Source organism: Gouania willdenowi, chromosome 19 (assembly GCF_900634775.1).
Source record: "Gouania willdenowi chromosome 19, fGouWil2.1, whole genome shotgun sequence".
NCBI lineage: Eukaryota > Metazoa > Chordata > Actinopteri > Blenniiformes > Gobiesocidae > Gouania > Gouania willdenowi.
In genome coordinates, this window is record NC_041062.1 from 21039475 (window position 1) to 21059501 (window position 20027).

The 20027-nt window shown below is 43.0% G+C and overlaps 1 protein-coding gene across 2 annotated transcripts in view; it reads right to left on the bottom strand.

Moving 5' to 3' along the window:
• jmjd1cb (jumonji domain containing 1Cb) overlaps window positions 1-20027 on the bottom strand; it is a 144986-nt gene that overhangs the window by 3753 nt on the left and 121206 nt on the right. For both annotated transcript variants that reach the window (XM_028475532.1, XM_028475533.1), the window contains 13 exons: window positions 17276-19736; window positions 16416-16617; window positions 15147-15361; window positions 13565-13717; window positions 11311-11400; window positions 10851-10972; window positions 7306-7543; window positions 6324-6544; window positions 5834-6187; window positions 5584-5752; window positions 4734-4824; window positions 4494-4624; window positions 177-299 (listed from right to left, as the gene is read on the bottom strand). In XM_028475532.1, the coding sequence (XP_028331333.1) occupies window positions 177-299; window positions 4494-4624; window positions 4734-4824; window positions 5584-5752; window positions 5834-6187; window positions 6324-6544; window positions 7306-7543; window positions 10851-10972; window positions 11311-11400; window positions 13565-13717; window positions 15147-15361; window positions 16416-16617; window positions 17276-19736 (4570 nt within the window). The remainder of the gene's footprint in view (window positions 1-176; window positions 300-4493; window positions 4625-4733; window positions 4825-5583; window positions 5753-5833; window positions 6188-6323; window positions 6545-7305; window positions 7544-10850; window positions 10973-11310; window positions 11401-13564; window positions 13718-15146; window positions 15362-16415; window positions 16618-17275; window positions 19737-20027) is intronic.

Below are 20027 nucleotides of genomic sequence, written 5' to 3' on the forward strand. Positions count from 1 at the left end.
CTTTCCTTCTGACTGACATCCTTTATGTACTGGTTGATTTCTTTCTAAATTAAATGTTTATCTTTGTTTACCCCTGCTTTCAAACTAAGATTGCTTTGGTTAGTTTGGTTAAGTTTTTCCGTCTCTTGCTCATCACCATCAGCTGTGGTTTGGTTCTTCATTTGCACGTGTCTCACCAGTTTTAGACAGGACTCCATTGCCTTTGGCAACTCCAACATAGACTAAAACAGACACCACATCTGAGACCTCCACATGGAGGTTGGCTGTCCCAAAGTCCTGGTCCTGAGAAGCTGCCACACCTGGAACAATAGACAGAATTGGTTGATTAAAACTAAACAAAACAAACCTTTAATTAATAATACTGGCACTCATTCACACGCTTCTAAATAAGAACGGGGCCATAAACTGAACAAGGGCGCTCTGACAGCAGCCTGACGCACGCAGCAGTCATCAGTTAGAAAGAAGACCAGTTTCATCAAAATAACATGCTCATTGTTTCACAGCAAATATGTTCCATTTCATCTCTACTGACCGCCAGAGGTGGTGCTTTAGCACTGGATATCTACGTCTCACATATGCACTGGTTGAGCACCTATACCAACACAGTCACCTGTGACCTCCGAGTGACCCCCCCGGAGTCCACTGGAGGATCTTTTCCTTTGAATTTTCTTGCGCCCATACGGTCGCTTGTACGTTAGTCCAGTGAAGATCGTGGAAAGGAAGACCCGGAACGAACGTGGTGTCGGCAGCCCCACAACCTTTACAGGTTGGAACTTCGAGCCTGTGTTCGCCCTTTAGGGGACTGGAGGAGACGCCGTAATACGGTATCGTACAACCGGCTTATTTTCCGCGCTGCCTTGACCGTCGCTGGGTTAGCAGTTAGCAGCAGAGCCTTCGCTCGAGCTAACGTGCGATTGCAGCCCCAGTCAGTGTTTTTCACAGCTTCGGCTGTCGCTTTATGTTGTTTTGGCCGCAGTTTTGGCCTATAAGAGGTTAGCCCTCAGTTAGCAGCAGTGCTCTCACTCAAGCCGACAAGGTGATTGCGGCCCCGGTAAGTGTTAATCACAGCCTCGGCTGTCGCTTTGTTGTTTTTTCCTCGGTTAGCAGCAGTGTTCTCGCTTGAGCTAACGAGGCGATTGCAGCCTCGGTCGGCGTTATTCGCAACAGCGGCTGTCATTTTCCTTTCAGTAGCGGTTCGTTAGCAGCAGCGCTCCCGCTCATGCTAACGAGGCACTTAGAGCCCATCTAGCTCCGGCTGTGAAGACAGGCTTATCCGAGGACTTGTGCATGAACTGTGGCTACATGCCATGGTCAGTACACATGGCCAGGCTGAGAGAGGTGTAGCAGGCCTCGGAAGCGGCCAACACCCCCCTGGCCGACCCGCTTCTCCCCTGCCAGGTCCCAGCAGTCAAACGACCAGCCGAAGTGGCGCAAAGGGCCAAGAGACCTAGGGGTAATAAGCTGGCAGCCAAGGTCGACCGATTGTCAGCTGTCACATGAATGCGATCACCATGACAGCAAGCTTGGCAGCTGGACGGGTAGACATCCTCTCCTCTCGGTCCCATTTCAGGATAGGCAGGACACTGTCTTACGTTCAGTTCCTGCGTCGAGCAGGCAAGCTTACAGCGGTATCACGGGTCATTCCCCTGGGCCCGCTAGCTCTTCGTCCTTTCCAGATATGGCCATATCTGGAGGTGCGCCCGATCTCTCACCCTGTGGGGGGAGAGGTCATTTCTGATAGGGGGTGTGGCCCTGGGCGCCATTCCGTCCCGCAGGGAGACGGTGACGGTGGACACTTGCCCGGCAGGGTGGGGCGCCGTCTGGCAGAAGCGAACAGTGCGAGCCCCGTGGTCAGCCCAGGACAGCATCAGCATCTGCGAGCGATTCACCTAGCCCTGGAAGATTTTATGCCCTTCATGGACGGGAAGCACGTCCTAGTCCGGTCGGACAACATGTCGGCAGTGGCACAAATAAACCACCAGGGTGGCACCAGGTCACGGCAGTTACTTCGAGTGACAGAGTGTCTCTTATGCTGGGCTGTTCCCCGGCTGGCCAGCCTGAGAGCAATGCATGTGCCAGGGAAACAGAACAAAGTGGCGGATTTCCTCTCTCGAAGGGGACCCCCACCTGGCGAATGGTGGCTCCACCCCGAGGTGGTACAACACCTCTGGGAACTTTTCGGGGAGGCACCCCGGAGGAGGCGACCCACTGCCCCCTCTGGTTCTCTTGGACGGAGACCTCCAGCCCACTCGGGCAGGACGCCCTCGCACACGATTGGCCACAATGGTTGCTCTACGCTTTTCCCCCTCTGCCCTTGATCCTGCCAACACTACACAGGGTCTCCGAGCAGGGCCACCGCCTGCTGCTGGTGGCTCCTCGGTGGCTCCTCTGCTGTGCAGGCTCTGTTGTCGTCAGCCATGGGCCTCCCCAGCAGGAGAGATCTCCTCTCGCAGCTGAGGGGTCAGATCTGGCACCCCGACGCGTTGTGTCTCCAACTATGGGCCTGGCCATTGCAGGGGCCTACCCACTGCTGAATGACTGCAACGATGCTGTAAGAGCCACCATCCTGAACGCGTTGGCACCATCCACCCGAACGCAATATGAGAACAAGCTCAAGATGTTCTCCGCTTGGTGTGCAGACAGGCAACTGGACCCTGTACACTGCCCAGTGACTGCTATCCTGGGGTTTCTTCAGTCCCTCCTGGATAGGGGCTGCTCGCAGTTCACGCTGAAGGTCTTTGTTGCCGCGATTTCCAGCAGGTATGCTCTGGTGGACTCGGCCACAGTGGGCTCCCATTGGTGGGTGACCCACTTCCTAAAAGGGGCCTTAAGGCTTCGGCCTCCGAGGATTCAGAGGGCCCTGGAAATGGGACCTGCCCCTGGTACTTGAGGTGCTGGGTCGACATCCCTTCGAACCCTTGGCACAAGTGGAGCTCAAGTGGGTGTCGGCGAAAACCGCGTTTCTCTTAGCCATTGTCTCGGCTAAGCGGGTTGGAGAGCTACATGCCCTTTCAGTGGAGGACACATGTTTGAGGTGGCACCCTGAAGGGGGTGGGGTCACGTTGAGGTCGAACATGGCCTTTCTCCCAAAGGTGTTGTCACCCTCGTACGTTATTCAGCCGATCCGGTTGGCACGCTTAGTACCAGCATCAGAAGGGGTGTCAGAACTGCTGTGTCCAGTTCGGGACCTGGAGACTTACATTTACGCTACATCGAGCATTCGCCGATGTGGCCAGCTGTTTGTCTGCTACGGCGGCCCTAGGCAGGGCAGGGCCCTGTCAAAACAGAGGCTATCCCATTGGGTGGAGGACGCCTACACGGCTAGTGCTCTCCCTCCACCATCCAGGTTGAGATGTCACTCAACAAGGAGTGTCTCTACTTCGTGGGCTTCCCTGAAGGGAGTACCCATTGAAGCAGTTTGTGCTGCAGCCTCATGGACCTCGCCAAGCACCTTCACCAGACTCTACAGGGTCAACGTGGCTACGCCGCCTCCTTTGGAAGCGGTCTTGGCCATCAATCACTCAACATCCACTATGTGAGGTAGGTGTCTGGATTCCTCATGACACTGTTGACATTGATCATCCAGTGCTAAAGCACCGCCTCTGGCGGTCAGTAGGGATGAAATAGAACGAAAGTTACGTATGTAACTACGGTTCTATGAATCCCGGATGACTGCCAGAGCGTTCAGTCACTTGGAATCACAGTGGTTTCGCGAGAAAATTCCTGAGGAAAAGATCCACCGGTGACACCGGAACTTATAGACTCCGGGGGTCACTCGGGAGTCACAGGTGACTTTGTTGGTATAGGTGCTCGACCAGTGCATATGTGAGACGTAGATGTCCAGTTCTAAAGCACCGTCTCTGGCGGTCATCCGGGATTCATAGAACCGTAGTTGCATACGTAACTTTCGTCCCTGACCATTAAAGTAATATATCATCATCATGTGGCAAACAGGAGAGAGAGGAGATAATGTGCATTTTATTATTAATCTCTGGCTCTCAGAATCTTGTTTGTTTAGTGGGCGGGGCTCTCATCATAAAACGCACCTCAACACCGCTTGTGGAAGTGATGACCCCGCCCTCTTCTCTTTGCTCTTAGTGCACTACTACATGCACCCATATGATCTCTTTAACTCCACCCCCACAGCAGTCTTCACCCTTCGCAGTGTCACATTATACCCACGGTGCACAAAATATGGCTTTGCTTACATTCTGTTTTTTGTTACTCTCCCAAACTCCCTGTCCCTTGTATCTCCACCACTTATTTCATATGATTTTCCTTCAAACAAGTCTGGTTTACCCTTCCCTGAATAGGGCTGATGATGGTCACAATTAAGCAAAAGAATAAATGTATTACTTCATTTTTTCAGGAGCAAAATCTGCATTGCTTTTCTGTGAGAGTTAATATGCAATTTTAAACTGGTGCTACATTTGATTTGAAACCGTTTTGGTATTTTTAAATCCTTTTCTTCATTTTCCAGATTAATGTCCTACCATAGGCACAGCAAAGTCGAGGTCCCAGATCTGGCCTAACAAAGAAAGAAGGCAGGTGGGAAGCCAGGTTCAGGTTCCCCTCAGGGTCAGAATACTCAGGCAGCGGCAAGTTCTTCATCAAATCATCGTACCTGAAATAAACAATCATCAGTAAGTGACTCAGCTGACTGTACCACTGTGCATTATGTAGAAAAGCATTCAGGTGAACCTAACCATGTAATGTGGTTCACGTATGTTTACCTTGAGGGCATGAGGGCCATGAACTCCTCCCCTGAGGGCCAGTCCTTCAGTCTGTAAACCATTGTTTCCCCATCTTTGGATTTGGGCCGCTCTGAATAAGATTTAATGGTTCTTATCAAGACTAGACAGACATATTGAAAAAATATTATGTCTTTAGAGCAGGGATCACCAACACGGTGCCCGCGGGCACCCGGTAGCCCTCATGGGCCATGTGAGGGGCCCTCAGGTGCTCTAGTCACCAATGAGCTCCATCTAAAATCTGATTTACTTTCCAGAATTCAAACTCCCAAAGATAAATACATGTGAGGGATGTAGTTAGTAAATAATGACAGTTAAATACTCTGACAAAGTTTTAGTATTAAATCAACCATCTTTAAATGTTTACCACCACTGAAACATTGTGACAATTTTTTATGTTGTCGATCTGGTGTGTGGGAAGTGGTATAAAGTTTATAATATGATATACTGTATATATATATATATATATACATATATACAGTATATATATAAATATATATATTTATTAATGAATACATTTAAGATATATTTTTAAAAACGCAAGATGGGTTTTCTATAAAATTTTATGAAAATGAAACAATTGCATGGATAAGGAGAAAAAGTATTTCATGTTGAAAACAACATTTCCTACCTTTTTAGGTTACTGCTGGGCTATCTTACCCTCTAATTAATGTGAAACCATAAAAATGTCATATTGAAGAAGTGCTTTCCTAACTGGTATCCCTTCAGATTATACAGTACCTATGAAGTAGCTCACAGTTTCAGAAAGGTTGGTGACCCCTGCTTTAGAATCAAAGAAGTGACAGCGATGTCATGTACAGTGAAAACCTACTGGTGATATCCTCAAAACCATCCCAGAACTCCTTGATTCCAGAGTTGGACACCACCTGGTCTTTACAGTTAAGCAGGTCCCCCTGGTGGTCTGCAAACTCCTGATTGAAGGAATCAGCCTTCCACAAACTGGTATTTAGTCGTTTATGGATTCCTGACACCAAAACAGGCTGCAACAACACCAAAACAACCACTTTCCATGAAATTATCCATCTATTCAGTACATCACTGCTGCTGGTAAGAATACCGACCTGTCCTTGTTTCCAACTCTCTCTGAACAGCTTCCAGTTTTTGCGGTTGCTGTGATCTTTAAGCCAAAGTAAGCGGCTATTGTTTAACCAGCTGTGGGGAATGTCGGGAAACTGACTGGTAGAAATTGGGGTTGCTTTGGTGATGGGCGCTGACTTCTTCTTGTCTGTTTTGGCATCCTCTGCAACAGCTGGATTGGGGGGGCTGCTGCTGCTGTTGTTGCCAGGCAGGGTCGTCTCCTGCTTGATAGACAGCTTGCTGGTGATGTTTTGGCGGGTGGCGGGAATCTTATTTTCTACTACTGAGGCAATAATATCATCAAGGATGTTTGGCATGGTTTTTCCACCCTTTCCAATCTGTGTGCAAACAAACCATTGTTGGAAAATATACAAACTGATGGACATACTGTATTACATTAAATCTGCTTTCGTTTGCCAACATTTGTGCTCGTTCTATGTTTTTCATACTGTATCATGCAGGCATGTTGCTTACCTGTGAGGCAGTAGAATAAACAGGTGCAAAGGCAATTCCAGCATCAGTTGAGCCAAGCTTCAGTTTTCCTGCTGTGGTGGTGAGCAGATCTCTGAGCGTGGAGCCCTGCTCTGTGCTGTTAGCCACCAGTGAAGTGGCTTTGCACTGCTGCAGCACTTCCAGGCTGTCCCCCTCCTTATCCTCTTTCAAAGATTTAGTGGGCAACGCTGACTCCTTGTTTTCTGAGGGAAAAATATAGAAACAGAACATAAAAGCTTGATACAAAGTTTTTTGATTTAAAAGTTGTAGGTCAACGTGACAATTTATGTTAGTTTTGCTGCCTAAAGTTTAGCCAAAGACATTATTTTGAAGGAGCCTCTTCAGATGCAACAACACAAAACACGTTGACAGCACACTAGTGCTCTCTGGTAGAGTGGCTTTAAAAATGCTGATAAAAATGACTGTTACAAATATAACTAAACAAGTTTAAAACCACAAATTTTGGATCCTCAAATTTCGAAAGAACTTAACCGTTATCAGACATGATTTAATAACTAATCTGGCTCTCTGTGTATACATATTCATTTGTATGTCCTGGGCAACAAATTGAATTTTTATTTTCATTTCCAGTTGAAATTGTGAGAATTGCAAAGGAAAACATGAAATGTGGACCCTCTTCCTACATTCAGTGCCATATTTGTATATTCAGGGAAACGTCTGCACATCCGAGTTTTTTTTTAAAATTGCATCAATTGCGATACATTTTTTATTTATGTGAAATTATAAGCTGTCAAAATTATGCTTATGTGTCCATTACTTTTTATTTCAACTTGTTTCATTCAAATAAATAAATAATGACAATCACACAAGCATAGAGGACTATTTTCTCAATGATCTATCAATTATATGACTAATCTGCTCATACCTAGATAATACACAGCCTGATTTAAGGGCGTGGTAAATGTACCCCAACAATGATTTCCCATTTGTCTTGCCCTTTCACCTTTCTTTTCCTCCCTAGACTTCTGCTCAGCTAGGTCAGCCAAAAAGTGCAAAGGAGACTGGGACTCAGGGAGTGTAACAGGCATGCTTCCTGCATCACTTTTGGGGCTGCCTCCTCCATCGCCGGCCCCTCCATTTGTTTCTGCCTTGGTTCCTCCTTGGTCCGAGTTCTTCAGGGAACCTGGCTCAGATTTTACCAGTGACAGCTTGTTACTGTGGTTCAGCACATTCTGTAAAACCTGCAGGACAGACCAAAAAAAGAGTTCCACTGCCGTCTTCATCAAAGCAAACAAACATAAATAGAATATTTGCATTTCCTGAATAAAATGCAAGTGAGGATGCAGGTGCTGGCCCATATTGCACTGTATTAGCTTAAGTTAGCATTAACATTAACATTAACTATCATTAGCATAAATTAGCATTAACATTAGCTTAAAGGGGACATATCATGGTTTTAAATCCTTTCTTTTTAGATATAAATCATACAGTTGTGGTCTATATAAAGCGGAACTGCAATGCTTGGGTCTGAATTCCTCATTATTACAGCTCCACCCCTTTTCTACCCCTTTTCTGATGTGCTTCTGAGAGCAACTCGTTTTGGTGCTGTCTCTTTAAATGCAAATGAGACACTCCATACCCCGCCCCCTCTTCAGGTGACACTCGGTTCAACTTCACCCTGCTCGGCCATTTTTGTAGTTTGATAGAAGAGATACGGCTATGTAGCGGCGCATAAACTTTTTATTCACACGTTATTTACAAAATGTCAACCACAGAAGACTTGTCCATCCAGCCTTACATGTTCGAGCCAGAGTTGGACCCAGCGGAGCGAGATGAAAATGAAGATGATGAACCTGCAGAACCCTAACAAGTGAGCTAACACAAGCACCGAGCTAATGCTAGCGCCAAGCTAACATCACAAAATGCATTTTAATACAGTCTCCAAAGATAGAAGGAGTTGACCCCTCAATCAGACAAAGTCTTTTGGCAAATCCTTCTTTATACTGTTACGGCAGAATTTACGGTTGACCTCATTTGAGACATGATTCATTGCTCTGGTTGAATGATGGAATCCAGGAGAAGCATTGATGATTTTATATAAAAAAATGTTTATTCTAAACTAAGAAAAAAGGTACAAAATGGAACAAAGTGAAACAAAATTAGCGTCCGTCCAGGCGGACGTCCGAAGGAAGTGCCGCGCCCCGCTCCAACAGTTTCAAAGCTTAAGCTTTTTATACAGATAAGAAAAGGTCCCAACAGTGAGAGACAAAAGGGAGGGAGTCAGATGCCCATAGTGGCAATGTTGGAGGATGATGAAGATGTTATGAGAAGGTTTGGCTCCAGTCTTTATCTGTCTTGATAAGTGTGTACGTCAGTGTATGTCTGCAGAGATTCTGGCCTTGGCAGAGACTGTGCTGCACTGAGAATAATACGATCTGTACTGTTTAATCATGATTCAGCTGTTCAAAAGTGTAAAGATTAATGGAGTCGTCATGTATTAAAACATGACAAATTGTACACATGAACATACATTTGAGGATATGATGATGAATATAATAATTTTGTTTCTTGATTTGGTCGTTGAGGCGACCAAAAGTGGGGAATGTCATGGCAAATTTTATATTCATCATCATATCCTCAAATGTATGTTCATGTGTACAATTTGTCATGTTTTAATACATGACGACTCCATTAATCTTTACACTTTTGAACAGCTGAATCATGATTAAACAGTACAGATCGTATTATTCTCAGTGCAGCACAGTCTCTGCCAAGGCCAGAATCTCTGCAGACATACACTGACGTACACACTTATCAAGACAGATAAAGACTGGAGCCAAACCTTCTCATAACATCTTCATCATCCTCCAACATTGCCACTATGGGCATCTGACTCCCTCCCTTTTGTCTCTCACTGTTGGGACCTTTTCTTATCTGTATAAAAAGCTTAAGCTTTGAAACTGTTGGAGCGGGGCGCGGCACTTCCTTCGGACGTCCGCCTGGACGGACGCTAATTTTGTTTCACTTTGTTCCATTTTGTACCTTTTTTCTTAGTTTAGAATAAACATTTTTTTATATAAAATCATCAATGCTTCTCCTGGATTCCATCATTCAACCAGAGCAATGAATCATGTCTCAAATGAGGTCAACCGTAAATTCTGCCGTAACAATACTGGCGGAGGTTGCTGAAGCAGTCATCCTTGAAGTGCTTTGCGCACACAAAAATTACCTTACCCACAGATGTGGGTACATTTCTGTGAAAAATAAAACTCAACTAGGCACTTCGAAAAGGTTCTGATGCTGGGAGACGGTGTAATGAAGCGTGTGGGTTACTACATCCAACAACTGAACATTTTGACTTATCCTCTCGTAACTTCTGCATCCTTGAACTTGGACTACAAAATCACAGCGAGAAATAAAAATGGCGGATTGCTCGAAGTGTTGGGCCTGGAGTCGATGTCCTAATTTGGCAGTTCCGCTGCAAATACTGTGATGTAATAGTTCAAAAAACGTAATAGAGAATAGAAAAATCGAAACAGATTGAAAAATATGACCAAAACAGAATATAAAGATATCAATGGAGCACCTGAAGAGACTAATTTGATTTTTTTCTGTACTTCTAAGCACTCTAAATATACAACAAAATGCATTTAAGGGCTAAAAAAGTGGATTTAGCATGATATGTCCCCTTTAAAATTAGCTAGCATGAGCATGACATTAACTTAACTTTAGCATTAACCTAAGGTTAGCATAACCTAAGGTTAGCATAACCTAAGGTTAGCATAACCTGGCAATAACATTAACCTGGCAATAGCACTAACCTAGCATTAACATTAACCTAGCATTACATTAAGCTAACGTTAGTATTAACCTAGCATTAAATTAGCCTAACTTTAAAATAGCATAAGCATAACATTAGGTAGTATTAGCATTAGTTAGCATTAAAATAGCATTAGCATTAACCGAGCTTTAACATTAGCCAAGCATTAGCTTTTACCTAACATTGGCACTAAGCTAGCAATAGCATTAACTTAGCTTTAGCATTAATATGGCATTAGCATTAATCTAGCATTAGCATTAATCTAGCATTAGCATTAACCTAACTTTAACAAGAATTGTAAGAGGAGTTAACGACCAACGGAAGAAAAAAATGAATAACAATAGGAGGGCTGCCTTCTGCATCCTCACTAATAAAGGTCTCAAATGACACACAGATGAAATCAATACTGCACAAAAAATTAATAAATGTTAGAAAACATATGAATGACTTGTTCTTGAGCTGTGTTTGTGCACAGATGGGAATAGTGAAGGGCTGTAACAGGGTCAGGAATAATAAATTAGCTTTATTCGGGTTCGGTTGGGTCAAATTTTTTAGACCCAATTACAGCTTTACAAAGCAACCTCTATGACACTAAGCACCCAGTTTCTCTTGTGCTTATTATGAGTACAATGTGATGAAGAATAAAAAATTCATTTAAGGGTCACGTGATAGCATAAGCACTGAAAATGAAGTTGCTGAGTGAAACACATGTATCCCATGTACGGTACCTGTGAGACTCCATTGATTGCTGGTAGTTTGAGAGTGTTCTGCTTGTTGGTGCAGACACAGAAAGATTTGATGTTGTGTTTGACTCTCAGAGAGTGCATCGATGTGACCAACTCTGTCAGCACTGAAATATTAAAAACAAACAGAAAAATTACTTTCATTTAAAAAACATCAATATCTAACATTTGTTTATGTCCCAATTACTCTGTGGAAGAGTAAAGTGTAGTACTGAAACCTGTCATTTGTAAACAACTTGTTTTATTCCAGGGGAGCAGAATGAAAGTGAAGAAGCAAGAGAGATTGCAGCTGCATTTCACATTAGAAAAAAAAACTAAAAACCTTTTGACTGGTTTGGTGGTTGTCTGGTAGCTTCATACAGTTAGCCAGTAAAGCCACAATATTACATCACAAATGTGGAAAAGTATAACCTTGATGTAAAAAAATACAAAGCTGTTCTCATACCTGTGCCCGGTATGATTTGTGTAGGCATGAGGTGTTTGTGATCATGGGGCTGGCCTTTCACACACTTCAGCCATCCATAGAGCTCTTTATCTGTTTGTCAAAAAGAAAACACCTGAATTAACTCAAACCACAAAAAATAATGCATGGGTTGGATTCATTAAAAACTAAAGAAATACATCCATACAAAGCAGATAAAACATATGTAAACATATTTTGAAACTTGTTTACTAGGATACAAAGATAAGGTAATCTTAGTGCCACCACTTTAGTTCATGAACTTATTCAGGAGGTCAAAATGAATCCCCAAACAACAGTTACAGCCTGAATATTGTCACTATTCCATTGTACTAACTTGTTGCAGTTAAAGTTGGTCATGATTTACCAAAAATAATGAGCAAAAATTACATTTTAAATGAATTAATACTAAATATTGTACTCTGCATTTCACCCATACTCGGGCGCACCGCTGTGCAGTAGTTTCTATTAAAATCCTACATGTCCCATAATTCTTAGCACTTCAATGTAGTCCTCGTTCTCCTGGGACGTGTCGTAGCGCGTCTGCCAGTCTCTCCTCTAAGCTCGTGTTCATCTCTCCTCTTTTTCACTAGGCGGTGAAATACAGGTCAGAGTTACATTTAATGCGGGTTGATATAATGCCTAGCAGTATTTTGTGTGACACCAACTACACGGAGAAGTCTGTGCGGTCGTAAAATCTGAGCTTTGCTTTTAATTGGCCAGAGGGTGTCTGCCCGTGTAAGTTTGAGCCTTTAGTCTGTGCTGTTTTAATAGTTCTTAAGTTCCACCATCCTCTATGTTTCAGATGTCTTACAGTTACACTTCTTCTCAGAGGATGTATAATCACATGACTCTAGACAGCCACTTTAATAAAAAACAAACCAAAAAAACAAATCAATAATGCTACAAAACCAGTTTCATTGTTTATAGAAAAATATTGCTCAGGGATGAATTCCCAATATATACAATGTCATTTTCCTGAAAATAGCAGCGGGCAGCTTCCTCCGTCTCTGTGCTGACTTTAAATTGTCAAAGGTAACACTACAGACATTGTTAGTAAAAGGAGAATATTCTCTAGATTCCCACAGGTGTTACACAGGCTTTATCCACTGAAAATTAACCGATGTGTGTTTTTCTATACAGTTGAGTTCTGAATGTGTAGGAAACAACATTTCATACGATTTTTTGGATTCTGCTTCCCAGTATCGATTTTTTTGTTGTTGTATTTCTCACATTTTCGTGGGCGACCACTGGATGGCGGTAATGCACCAACAAGCACAAAAAAGAGTTGAAAAAGCTGGGAATTCCCTTTAGCAAACAAACCAACGGCCGTGATTAAACCTGCAACTGTAAGATTTAAATCAAAAGTATCGACATACTCGATAAAATCTGTTACATTTAATTCTATTTTATCTTTGCTGTCCACTCCTTTTCTTGGGAGGATGATGGCTGCTGCGTTGCTAAGCAAATCAGCTGTGTGCCGCGGTGCGCACGTCAGCTGCAGCATGTGAAATGAAACTCTGGAAGATGTCAGAATGATGACCACGCTGGTCAACTATTTTAACACTGTGTCCAACATAAAGCCACAGTTTGATCTACTACAGAGTAAATAACAAGTGTAACATTGATGACAAATGATGATAATGATGACTAATGTTTGCTGATCATTTCTGAATGTAATAAGTTAATAAAATCAGGCTTTCCACACAAACAAACATTATTCTGTTGTTAGTATGAGGGGAAAAAGAGAGGTTTTAGCTGTGGCTCAGACAGAAAAATTATGCCGATCTTTACACTGCAATACATTGTGACTTCTCTTTTGGAGCATCCTAACAACCAGCATGTTGAGCAACTCCTGTTCCTACACAAAAAAACTAGACACTCCAAAGCACTTGATGAACATTAAAAGTTTCAGTTGACTAACTTCAATAAGTTATGTAAAAATGTGTTGTTCATGTTTACCTCCTTTCTGATGGAGGTTTTATCTAATTTATTTCAGTATAAAAATAATAATAAATCACTGAATAAATAATGATAAATCAGTGAATGACTGAAAGTGATGTGATGTGCATTGCATTTTGGAACTGTGACTTATGGGTTTGGATAAGGAAAAAATCGTGATAATACCTGCAAAATCAGAATCGCAATATAAATCAAATCGGCACCCCAAGAATCGAAATTAAAATTGAATCGGGACAAAAGTCATCATCCCAGCCCTAATATTTACCCACAGACTGACCTTTGGAGTTCCTTTTCTCCTTTGCTTTGAAACAGTCCAGACAGACGACAAAGCCGCATTTCTGACAGACCCAGTGGATGTTGAACAGCGTGGCTTCGCAAGCATCGCACATCTCCCTCACACCCCTCACAGCTCGTTTCCATGCCAGCTTGGCTGTAACACACATTCAGTACCAGGAATAAGGTAATACGTAAAGGCATAAACAATATACATAGACGCAGCGTTGACTACTGATGTGTTTACACGGTGGCCATCTTAGTACCGATCTCTCACTCCTACAGCGCATTATATCCATAAAAGAAAGATGTGTTTGCACTAATAAAGTTAGGACATAAAACAGGTGTTGACTTGCAATTGTTATGTTTTTTCTTAAAAATTCCATATAGCTACTCAAAGTCAATAATTATATAATCAATGCTGGCCACATCAATGTGTAGTGAGATTGTTTTTCAACAATATAATCTTTAAACTTTTTAACGTATGTGCAATATATAAAAAATATGGAATTTTTTACAACCCGTCATTGACACTCAAAGTGCTTTACATTGCATTAGTCTTTTACTCCACATACAGTGGTGGTAAGCTACTATTGTAGCCAAAGTTGCCCAAAGATATGCAAGCATCCTATGTTATAGCTACATTTCTGACATTTTTTAAACTAACAATTGAACAATTCCACTTTGAGATTCAATCTCAATCAATCAATCAATCTTTTATTTGTATAGCACCAAATCATAACCAATGGTATCTCAAGACACTTTACAGTAGAGCAGTCTTAAGGACGGACTCTTCATTTTATGGATACACACATATGCATATATACGTATATACACATACATATGTATCCCACACCCAACATAAATTCATCATGGCGGCAAGGAAAACCTTTTGTTAAGCAGCAGGAACCTTGTGTGGATCCCATTCCTATGATGAACAGCCATCCACGTTATGCTGTGTTGGGTGTGTGCAGAGGAGAGGGTGGAGACAGAGTTGTTGAGACTCTGTAACTCCCACAGATTGTGAGAATCTCCTACATAAATGTACATGAACTACTGCTGTGCGAGTAACCTGTACCAAGATGGCGGCGCTTTAGGCATGTCCTTCTACAGTTAAAAGTATAGTCTACAATCCTGTTTAAAAACACTTTTTGTTATGGGTGAGCTGATCCTTCCATCCTGACAGTAGTCAAACATTGTGCATCCAGACCTCTGTAGCAGCTGAGATCCTGTAAAAACTCTGACCAATCCCTGCCATTCGATATGAATGGAAAGAACCAATCAGATCCTTCATATTTGGTCCTGCCCACAACCCCCTCATTCCCTAACAACTCCCAGTGCTGGAAAGGCTGAGTCGGCTCTCCTCTGCCCTGTCAGATGTGCGTTTAAGTTTGTGAGGATGTGCACAGACGGCAGGGGAAAAAAGGGGTGGAACTTAGAGGAGGTGCTTCTTTCAAATCTTGCTCGCTTGTCAAAATTGCAGACTATACCTATAATGCTGTGTCTGTTATATTGTATGTGTGTCGGTGAAGGTAACTTATAGTCATCGTACAATGTAAAATAAATAAATTAAAAGGTCAACTCACCATCCTTCTTAACCCAACTAGCAGCTGCATTTTCAGTAACAACCATTTGACAGAACTTGTCTCCTATGAAGCTGAGGATGTACTTGGCTGTGGTTTGGTCTAAATGTCTCTCCTCCAATAATCCAGGCACCCAGAGTGACAGAGCTTCATCATCAAACTGGTCAGGAGTTGAGAAGCCATCCATCCGTAGAACTCCATTTTTACTGAAAGACAGCCTGGAGAGAGGAATGACAAGAGCAACGGAAAATTAACGGAAAATTAAGCAATTTCACCTTAGGTTGAGAAATGGATGGATAGTGGATGGACAGACAGACACACACGCACACACACAAACACACAAACAAACGAAATAGGCTTCATTGAGGGACATGAAGTTCTGCCCTACACCACATAGAATCGCAAATGATGTGCAGGTCATCCAAAACACTTAGAACTACACGTAGAGTCACACATAGAATCACACTTGGGCAATGGATGGCAAAGAACACACTTAATCTGCTCAAGGAAAGAGAATGAATGATTTAATATTGGATCAGAACATCACGGGTCTTCCCCTTCAATCACATGATCGCGCTTCGTGAATATATAAAAGCCCCATCCACTACCACACAAGGAGTTTAAATAAGGTAAGCTGGGAAAAAAGAAAGGGAGGGTGAAACTGAGGGCGGCAGACAGCAGCAGCTCTGTAGTGACTCACTGAGGCACAGATTATGGTGCTCAACGTGGTCCTTGGCAAATTCACCCCGTAAGACCCCAGACTGCAGCTGTTGCAGCTAACTAAGCTAGGTACGTGAGAGGAAGCTATTTAATACTTTACTAGACCTTCACTCTGCTGAGGGCTTTAGCATGTTGCACTCTCAAAATATTATCCAAGCTCTTTCACACATCTAAAAATTAAATCATTTCAAAACACAGAGATGACAGAATGTAGAATTTATTTAACACATTTAACGTGATAGTTTCCTAAATAATTACTGCTGGTTTCTGCTTTAGTAAAATTGAAAAAATAAAAATACTAACAAAAGTCCAAAGGCAAGCCAATAACTCTTGATATGGAGGCTTTTTGGCGAGACTCCAATAGGTATGCTTACTGTATGTTGAGTTTTTATATGTTAAATAGAAAATATCAATGTGAATATGGAGCATAAAAAAACTAGTGCTATGACAACTAAAACCACCAGAACAGAATAAATGTGTATTGATGATGGGTCACAGCACAGAGAGCAGAAAAACTAGGACATATTTCAGAAACATGCAGAGATGACGTACCGTCTGAAGTAGTAGAAACGACAGAAGACAGGTGAATGTGCTGGCTCCTCCCCCTTTTTGCTGCGGATCACCCTGCATTCCCGACACTTTTGTACATTGGGCCCAATTTCAGCACAGGAATCATCCTGAAGGAAAGACTTGTTCGTTTGCTTCAGCTTCTTCACCTTTCTCCAGTCTTTCAACACAGAACGAGGAATTCCATCTGAGAGAAACAAACGTGGGAAAGTTACTGACTGAGGTAACTTCTGGAAACTAAAAATTATTCATTTCAAAATGAAGACAATAAAGGATAATTGTTTTTAATACCTAACACTGACTTCAAGATTTTAATGAATTTTTCTAATGACATGTATATTTGTTTTATCCCAAAACAAAGAGGAGTTATGTAGTGTACTGGGAGTAGTGTTCAATCATTCAACAATATATTGTTTTCTGACTTCTCTATACTAAAAGTTGTTGCTGTTAAAGAAGCATGTACCATGTGAGGGGCCCTCAGGAGCTCTAGTCACCAATGAGCTCCATATAAAATCTGATTTACTTTCCAGGATTCAGACTCACAAATACATATGGGAGATGTAGTTAGCACTTAGTAGAGATAAGTACTGCTGATGAAGTTTTAGTATTAAATTAACCATCTTTATGTTTATTTTCACTAAAATATTGTGACTAATGTTTTTAAGTGTTGCTAATCTGGTGTATTGGAAGTGGTATGCTTTTCTAACTGGTAGCCCTTGGACTTGGTGACCCTTGTGGATGAGGACTAACATTATACAACTTAACTGTCTATAAACAGAATATTTTAACATTTTTAAACCTCTGTTGTAAAGCATATAGCGATAAATCAAGAATCTTGAACTTACTACTGCTGGCAAGTTTAAGCTTCGTCTTCTCTCGAGCAGATCGAAAGATGCCATTGGACTTGACATCCTCGTCTTCCTTTTCATTGTCTCCTTTCTTCTTGGCCATATCGTTTTGTTTCTTTTTGTAGGTTGGTTTAGGCTGACGTTTAGCTCGGCCCTCCGACTTGCTCTCACTGGCATCAGAGTCATCACCTCCGCTCTCTGAAACCGACTCGTATGAGCGCTTACTTCCCCGTTTCGATGAAGAAGCCACTTTTTTATCCTCCTCGCCTCCTCCTGTCACTTCATTTGTCAGCTCCTCTGTGTGTTTTTCTCTCTCTGCTTTGATTCCGCTGTCTTTGCTGGAATCCACCTCGCTGGAGGTGGAAGCACTGAGGTTGACTGTACAGGGTTTGATAATGTCCGACATGGCTGTAGTGTTACTAGAGCTAGTTGTTGTGGGGATAAGTTTCTCTGCTTTGGAGCTGATGGAGCTTACGGTTGCAGCAGTGTTCTTGTCTTCCTCTGAGTGCCGCGTTAACCAAGCCTTCTTCAACTTGTGGTAGTTATTGGGTTGCCCACAGCTTGTTGATGAAGAGCCAGACAACTGGTCGTTAGGCAGTTTGCTGGACTTGCCTTGAATTGTGCTCCCACTACCTGAGCTGCTGCTTTCAACTGATGATGAGGAAGCTTGGCCCGACGATGGTGAAGATGAAGATAACTGAACAAGTGCTTTGTCCGTAGGGGAAGAGGGATTAGCAGGAGTGACAGGTGGGGGGGTAATAGGGAAGTTCCCCTTAGACTGAGCTGCTGCTAGTGCAGCTTTGTGCTTCTTGAGGTGGATAAAAGAGGAAGAGTAAGGCAGGGCAGAGTCAGAGTTGGAGCTAAATGTTGGAGTGGATCTTGATATGGGGTAGGGTGTTCCTGATGAGCTTGTTGGGGTCAAGCATTGCCTTGGGGATGTGGAATGTGAGCCAGGTTCATCTCTCTCCTTCTCTGGCGAGGAGTGGCTCATATGCCAGCTTCCGAAGCCAGTTTTAATGGTGGAAATCTCACCTCGAGCCAACATTGGGTGGGTAAACTCTGGTGTGGATCGCCCACTTTTATTATGCATGCCAAACACTGGAGAGGATGAAACTACAGATATGCCCTGGGAGTTAGGGGTGCTGGTTCCAACTGATCCCTGCAAACCTAGCATGTAAGGCGTTTTATGCTGGACTAACATGCAATCCAAGTTGGACAAAGGCTGAATAATTCTGCCAGCTGCAGATTCTTTAACACTTTCCCCAATTCTTGGATTTTCCACCTGGAACATGGATTTTTGTAATCTACCCTGGGCAAACTCTTTATGGAGAATAGCACCAGATTTGTTTGCACCATTAGGGCCATCATACCTGTTTGATATTGAAGGCCGCACAATGACTGAAGCCATGGCTGCATGAGACTTTCCCCTCACCAGCCCTTTCTCACCAAAGTATGAGGCTGTCTTATCCTTCGTCAGCTCTCCACATCTCCACTCCTCCATAGATGGCATTACACTCTCTCCACTGTTGGCCACAGAAGTAATAGCAGGTACACCCCCATGATATTTGACATCCCTGAGTTCAGGTAGCAATGTTGGGGGTTTCTGCTGCTCAGCTAAGGTTTTGCTACTAGTTCCTACAAGGTTGACAGGCTGAATAGGTGTGAGCGTAGGTGGAGACAGGCGTCCACCATAACCTGTCCTCTCGCGCTCCGTTTCTTTATGTTGCCCTCCTACTTTCTCTGCAGCCTCTTTCCGGTCTATTACATGCTGTATGGGAGGATTGAAAACAGGAGCTCTGTGAAGGGACGGCATTGCCCTAAGTTGCTGCTGTTGATGGGATAGGTGGTTGGAAGCTGAGGATGAAGCCGACAGGGTGAAAGAAGAGGAGATTGCAGGGCTACAGCGCTCTATTCGAACTTCACTTGTAGGATGCTGCTGCTGCACTAGAGTAATCTGCTGGCTGAGTTGTTCATTGATTTTCCCAGCCAAACCTTCTCCTCCCTCTGGCTGGTGTTTAATGAGGGGAGGGGGTTTAGAAAGGGAGGCTTTTGAGCTGTAACTGCCAAGAGACAATCCTCCAGGGCTGGGAGTAGCTGCCCCAACACTGGGCCCTCCTCCAGCTCCGGGTGCAGAAGCCGTCAATCGCTCATAATAGGAATTAAGGTCTTTGGAAGGATAGAGTCGTGGAGGCTCATTCACCACACTATTAGACAACGTCGTGAAGTAGTTGCTCTTCTCAGACTGGATCACATGGGGATGGGAGTAGCTAACCTTTGTGTTTGGGGATGTAAGAGCTGGTATCCGCACAGGAAAGGTTGGATCTCTGTTTCTGTCCATCCCATGATCATTAGAGCGCTGGATCTTAGCAGTGAAAGGCGCTACTTCAATGCTTTCTTTCAGGATTTGCCGATTATCTTCTTTGTACTTATTGACTCTGTCAGCTACCTGAACAACGTCCTAAAAGGGAATACAGCATTTGATCAATATTCATCACTTGTCATAACACATCATTTTGTACTTGGCGATTTTTTGGCAACATTAGACAATTTTGATTGTTAGGTTTGATATTAGATAGTAAAACTAATGTTTTCATATACAGAATAAATGATGCTAGATAAGATTTCCTGTTAAGGAAATTCCATTTCTTTTTTTTTTTCGTACATTCTTTAAGGTTCCAAAAGGAAAAAATGTAATGATTTGGCTTTTTAATCAAAACTAAGTTTTTAGTTTTTTGCAAAGTTGATGAAG